This window comes from Tribolium madens, unplaced genomic scaffold, assembly GCF_015345945.1.
Source record: "Tribolium madens isolate multiple individuals breed KSU strain unplaced genomic scaffold, Tmad_KSU_1.1 Scaffold_11;HRSCAF=98;Tcas5.2_LG3b, whole genome shotgun sequence".
In the NCBI taxonomy this organism is placed as follows: domain Eukaryota; kingdom Metazoa; phylum Arthropoda; class Insecta; order Coleoptera; family Tenebrionidae; genus Tribolium; species Tribolium madens.
Window position 1 is genome coordinate 8692613 of NW_025400975.1, and position 7288 is coordinate 8699900.

Genomic DNA, 7288 nt, shown 5'->3' on the forward strand with positions numbered 1-7288 from the left:
ACAAAAATTTTTAGTAAAAGTAAGTGTTTTAAAATGATTTTCATCTAGTCGCCTATGGAATTACCATGTAAAATAAATTTTAATAATTTTGAAGGTATTAGTTTTCTTGGTACAGACATATGCAATATGTTCTACGTTTACAAAAAAATTTTGTTAAAAAAAAATATCAAAATTGGAAAAAAAAAACAATTTCTCGAGTAAAATCTAGTTGCATGGTGTCCAAATAAAACAATAGTCATTATTGTAATGTCAAAGAGCAGCAAATAAAAAAAGTATTGCCAATATTTTTTCAAAATTTTAATAAGAAATGACAATAATAATTACCTATACAAATCAGAAAAACAAATAATTTAGTGTTATTAATTTATTTTATTATTTATTTTGTTTGCTTTTAATAAAAATATTGTTAACGTTAATGTTTTTATTGACACCATGCAACTAGATTTTATTAACTTTTATTAATGTTTTAAATTTTGATAATTTTTTTATCAAAAATTTTAAGTAAAAGTACATGTTTTAAAATGACCTATCATCTAGTCGCCTATGGAATTACCACGTAAAATAAAAAATGCCGCTATAAAAAATATTGAATCTAATTAACCTCAAACGTTAATTTATTTCAACTGACAACTGTCACTGTTGACAGAACTATGTAGTTCAAACAGAGTAAAGCGGCACAGAAAAATTGACATGTAAAAAGATTCTATAGACGACTAGATGAAAATCATTTTGAAACACACTGATCGATCTCACGGTATCTTTCGAATTATAAAGAAAAAAAATTAGTCTCTATTTAAAATTAGGAAGTTAATTTTAACCCAAAATACACTATAACATTTTGGAAAAAATAAAATTGTCAGCTTATGCTATATTAAAACCCATTTAATAATTGGCCTCCATTTTGATTTTCTAATAGACATTAAAGAACGCGATATCATCTGCGATGCCTTAATAGCCACAAAAGGCGACTAGATCAAATTTTGACTTTTAAAATTAAGACACACCAATCCCTAAATCGATTAAAGTAAAAAAAAATTGTTTAAAAACGGCATAAAGAAAGCAAAGTACAAAAGTAATATAAAAAAAACTCGTTTTATAAAACCCTGAAGCACTCATTCTTTAAAATAACTCGTAGCTACGCCACTCGTTTTTTAAACTTAAATTCGTGCTTCAAGACTAGTCTTATGAAACTTGTTTTTTATTATAGTATTTTAATTTTTAAAATCAGGCCATAAATAATTTAGTGTTATTAATTTATTTTACTATTACTTACTGCATTATTTATCTTGTTTGCTTTTAATAAGAATATTGTTCATGTCAACGTTTTTATTGACACCATGCAACTAGATTTTATTAACTTTTATTAATTTTTTTCAACTTTGATAATTTTTTCAAATAAATAATAAATTATTTTCATCTAGCCGCCTATAAATTATTACATATAATTATAAATTAAAAAAAAAGTCGCAATTTACATGTAAAAAAAATTCCAAAGACGACTAGATGAAAATCATTTTGAAACACACTGTAGAACAAATTGCACATGTTGGTACCAAGAAAACTAATATCTTCTGAATTATGAAAAAAAAAATGAGTCACTATTTAAAATTAGAAAGTTGAATAAATAGGTAATAAATTATTTTGTAATTTACCTCCATTTTGATTATCTAAGACATATTATGTCTTAATATTCAAAAGACAACTAGATCAAATTTTATTTTTAAAATTAAGACTTCACCAAAGATCACAATCCCTAAACCGATTAAAGTTTTTTTTTTTTTGGTTTTAAAACGGCATAAACAGCAAATTTCAAAAAATAATATACAAAAACTCGTTTCATGAGACCATAAAGCACTCATTCGTGGCTACGTCACTCGTTTTTTAAACTTAAATTCGTGCTTCAAGACTAGACTTATGAAACTAGTTTTTTTATTATAGTATTTAAACTTTTATAAATAATTTAGTGTTATTAATTAATTTTACTATTACTTATTTAATAAGAATATCATTAACGTCAACGTTTTTATTGACACCATGCAACTAGATTTTATTAACTTTTATTAATTTTTTTCAACTTTGATATTGAAATGATTTTCATCTAGTCGCCTATAAATTACCATGTGAAAAAAAGTTGCATTAAAAAATATTGAATCTAATTAACCTCAAACGTTAATTTCTTGCGATTGACAGCTGTCACTGTTGACAGAACTATCTGGTTCAAAAAGAGTAGAGCGGGGCAGAAAAATTTACATGTAAAAAAGTTTCATAAACGACTAGATGGAAATCATTTTGAAACACACTATACAGGGTGCGCCAGAACTCGCGCCCCAGAGAAAATTTTCAAGTAAGATAAGATACCAGGAACATGAAAAAAATGTTTAAAAAATTCTATCTGTCAAAAAATTTTGACATATACTTTTTGACATTTGACATTTTTTTATATCTATTTAATGATACTAATGATCTTGTATGTTTTTTTACAATTATTTAGTAAAGAGACAAAAATTTTGCCAATAAAAGCCACAAATAACATTGAACAGAGTTACAATTTAGGATACAGCTTCCTTGTTTTCTCTTTTAATAGCCTATAGCAAAAGAACTTGAAAAACTATTTTTCCAACAGAAATAAATAAAGTCAAAGTGTAAACTTTAAGCTCTCATAACTTCGAAATTTTTATAGAAAAAATTTTTTTAACATTTTTTCATTGTTCCTGGTATCTTATCTTATATGGCATTTTTCTCTGGGGCGCGAGTTCTGGCGCACCCTGTAGAATAAATTGCACATGTTGGTACCAAGAAAACTAATATCTTCCGAATTATGAAAAAAAAGAGTCACTATTTAAAATTAGGAAGTTGAATATAGCCCGAAATATACTATAATATGTAATAAATTACTTTGTAATTTGCCTCCATTTTGTCTTAATATTCAAAAGACTAGATCAAATTTTATTTTTAAAAATAAGACTATCAAAGGTCACAACAATCCCTAAATACAGCAAATTACAAAAAAATAGTATAAAAAAACTGGTTTTATAAGACCTTAAAGCATACATTCGTGGCTACGCCACTCGTTTTTTAAACTTGAATTCGTGCTTCAAGATTACTTATGAAACTTGTTTTTTATTATAATACAGGGTGCGCCAGAACTCGCGCCCCAGAGAAAAATGTCATATAAGGTAAGATACCAGCAACATGGAAAAAATGTTAAAAAAAATTTATCTATAAAAATTTCGAAGTTATGAGGGTTTAAAGTTTGCTTTTTGACTTTATTTATTTCTGTTAGAAAAATAATTTTACAAGTTTTTTTGCTATAGGCTATTAAAAGAGGAAACAAAGAAGTTGTATCCTAAATTGTAACTCTGTTTAATGTTATTTGTGGCTTTTATTGGCAAAATTTTTGTGCCTTTACTAAATAATTGTAAAAAAACATATACAAGATCATCAGAATCATTAAATAGACATAAAAAAATGTCAAATGTCAAAAAATAAATGTCAAAATTTTTTGACAGAGAATTTTTTAAACATTTTTTTCATGTTCCTGGTATCTTACCTTACTTGGAAATTTTCTCTGGGGCGCGAGTTCTGGCGCACCCTGTATTTTAATTTTTAAAATCGGACCATAAATAATTTAGTGTTATTAATTTATTTTATTATTACTTACTGATTTATTTACCTTGTTTACGTTTAATAAGAATATTGTTCATGTCAACGTTTTTATTGACACCATGCAACTACATTTTATTAACTTTTATTAATTTTTTTTCAACTTAAACAATTAATGATTTTCATCTAGTCGCCTATAAATTACCACGTGAAAAAAATGTCGCATTAAAAAGTATTGAATCTAATTAACCTCAAACGTTAATTTATTTCGATTGACAGCTGTCACTGTTGACAGAACTATCTGGTTCAAAAAGAGTAGAGCGGCACAGAAAAATTTACATGTAAAAAAAGTTCCATAGAAAAAAAAAAGAAAACTAAGAAAAAAAAATTGAGTCACTATTTAAAATTAGCAAGTTGAATGTAGCCCAAAATATCCTATAATATGTAATAAATTATTTTGTAATTTTCCTCCATTTTGTCTTAATGTTCAAAAGACAAGTTGATCAAATTTTATTTTTAAAATGAAGACTACCAAAGGTCACAACAATCCCTAAACAGAGCAAATTACAAAAAAATAGTAAAAAAACTGGTTAAGACCTTAAAGCACTCATTCGTGGCTACGCCACTCATTTTTTAAACTTGAATTCGTGCTTCAAGACTATACTAAAAAAAAAAAACATTCAACAGCGCTTGTTATAAATTACAATATCTAAAGTTATTTTTATAAAGAATGTTACCTTGACCACTTCCTTGATTTCCTTCACTTCCGTGCTTTCGACCAATGGCGACAAATCCGTAGCATTTATAATCGCCACATTGTCTGCCAAATTCGAATTTGTACTCTTATCACTCACAATGAGTCTCTCCTTGAGATGGGGGAACATCTGTCTATGATCCCCAACAAAGTAAGTGTAAGGCATATATGCAAGTTTTTCGCTATATTGATTGGCCAATTCAATCGGCGACGTCACAGCATCGGTGACTAAATAGTCCATAAAACTAGCACCACTAGTACCAGGATACCCCAACCACATGACTTGAACTGGAGCCGGTTTCAATGCAAAAATCTCATTCCGGGCCCCTTTAGTATACCCATTCATATTGACCAAAATATGAATACCATCAGCATGAATCCTATCTGCGGCTTTACCATTACACGGAATCTGTGATAAATCAATAAAATGTTCAGCTTCTCGTGAGATTTTACTCCTAAAAGTCGTCCCATCGTCCTGACTCAACGCGTAGCAAAAAATCTCGACTCGGTTTCGGTCGTGTAAACCCGGAACGGATTGCATTAAATGCGAAGTTGGGTGATTCCCAAAATCGCTACTCACATAACCGACCCTTAAACGCCCTTTTAACTCTGTTGTAAACTTGTACGGATGTTTATGCAAAACGTGGATCTTTTCCAGACATAAATTCGCATGACGTGCTGCTATAGCTTTACGGAATTCATGCGATAAGGGATATAGCATCGAGTGGTGGGGGTGAACCGACGGAAGTCGGTTTTTCTCCAATTGGTCGGCCACAATACTGACCAGTTTCTTCATTCTTGCATCATAATCCGTCCAATCACAAACGATCTGAAGACAGTGTGCGAGATTACAATAGGCGTCCGGAAAATCCGGTTTTAATTTCAAGGCCGTTCTGTACGACTGAATCGCTTCTGGAATGTTTCCGGAATCTTTATGAATACTCGCCAGATTACTATGAGCATCAGCAAAGGCTGGATTAATCTGGATAGCACGAGTGTAACACTGTAACGCCCCTGACACATCCTGCATCTCCTTCAGGGTATTCCCCATATTAGAATAAGCATCGGCAAAAGTCGGTTGAATCCGAATCGCTTCTTTGTAATGCATTAGAGCTTCGTTTAGTTTACCCTGTTGTTGTAACACCGAAGCGAGGTTACTATGAGCGGCTGCAAATTCAGGAAAGACTTCAAGTGCTTTCAGATATAGTCGAGTCGCCTCTTCAATATAACCCTGTTCACGTTTGATATTAGCTAAATTATTAAGTGAGTCGGCATGTGAAGGACACAAACGTAACGCTGTGTTGTAACACTCTTCGGCTTCCGATACTTGACCCTTTTCCTTAAGGGCGTTCGCCAAATTGCAGTAGGCGTCGGGGAAATTGGGCTGCAATTCGATGGCCCTTCGATAGGTGTCGATTGCCAAATCGATGAGGCCTTGTTCGTAGTAGACACATGCCAGGTTACCATGGACGACGGCATTGTTGGGGGAGAGGTTTAGGGCCCGCAAATACGCCGCTACCGCCCTGGAAAAATGACATTACTCAATCAATAATCCTATTAACAACTGATTGTTAAAATTCTATTTTTTGCCCCTTGAGTGCAAATTGCGAAACTTTTTTATTTACTGTTATTTATTTATTGTTATTTTTGGTAAATAATATTCATCTTGTAAAAAATTATATCTTTTAAAGTAGAAAATTTTTTGTTTTCTTGTGCAAAATAACATTTTTTGCTATATTTTTGACAAAATTATTGTGTTTTTAGCTGAAAAACGTCCCAAATCGCTATTTCATTTCAATTTGATTCTATTTCGAGTTATTTTTCACAAAATTTTGGAAAATAATTAAAAAAAAGCAAAAATAACATCATTTTCAATCTAATTTAGTGATTTTTTAAATTATTTTTATATTATTTTTTTTTGAAATATTGACCTTTTTGGATAAACAACGTAATAAAACACGTAAAATGTCATTTTTGAATTAATTTATTGTTATTTTTGGTAAATAATATTCAAGTATGTATTTATTTCATTTTGTAATCAATTATGCTATGTGAAAAATTGTATATATTATAAAGTAGAAAATTTGTTTTCTTGTGCGAAATAACGCAATTTTTGTCCCAAAATAAATTCTTCGGCATATTTTTGTCAAAATTTTGTAAACCAATTGTTCTTTTAGCTGAATAACTTGCCAAATCGCTAAAAAAGCAAAAATAATGACAATTAAAACCACTTTCAAAAACAGGAAAAAATAACACCAATTTTGACCAAATTTAATAATTGTTCAACTTATTTTATTGTAATTCTTTGAAACAATGGCGTTTTTGGCTAAAAAAAACGTCCTAAAGTTGTTGGGGGAGAGGTTTAGGGCCCGCAAATACGCCGCTACCGCCCTGGAAAAATGACATTACTCAATATTGATGACATAATCCTATTAACATCTGATTGTTAAAATTCTATTTTTTGCCCCTTGAGTGCAAATTGCAAATTGTTTATTGTTATTTTTTGTTAATAATATTCATCTTGTAAAAAATTATATCTTTTAAAGTAGAAAATTTTTTGTTTTCTTGTGCAAAATAACCATTTTTGCTATATTTTTGACAAAATTTTGCAAAATTATTGTGTTTTTAGCTGAAAAACGTCCCAAATCGCTAGAAAAAAACAAAAATAATAACAACTAAGTCCGGTTTAGCGAAATCTAGCGAGTTTTTGTGCTTAAACTCTCAAAAAAGCCAAAATAACACTAATTTTGACCAAATTTAATAATTTTTCAAAAAAAGCTTAAAATAATGGCGTTTTTAGCTGAAAAACTTCCTAAAACTCTAAAACAAGTTAAAAATTATGTTATTTTTAATGAAATTTAGTGATTTTTTACATTATTTCTGACAAAATTTCAAGAAATAATTGCATTTCTAAGTTAAAAAGACAAAAAT

The 7288-nt window shown here is 29.5% G+C and overlaps 1 protein-coding gene across 2 annotated transcripts in view; it reads right to left on the bottom strand.

Moving 5' to 3' along the window:
• LOC123006499 (UDP-N-acetylglucosamine--peptide N-acetylglucosaminyltransferase 110 kDa subunit) overlaps positions 1-7288 on the bottom strand; it is a 28314-nt gene that overhangs the window by 3412 nt on the left and 17614 nt on the right. For both annotated transcript variants that reach the window (XM_044401153.1, XM_044401067.1), the window contains one exon: positions 4341-5880. In XM_044401153.1, coding sequence (XP_044257088.1) covers positions 4341-5880 — 1540 coding nt within the window. The remainder of the gene's footprint in view (positions 1-4340; positions 5881-7288) is intronic.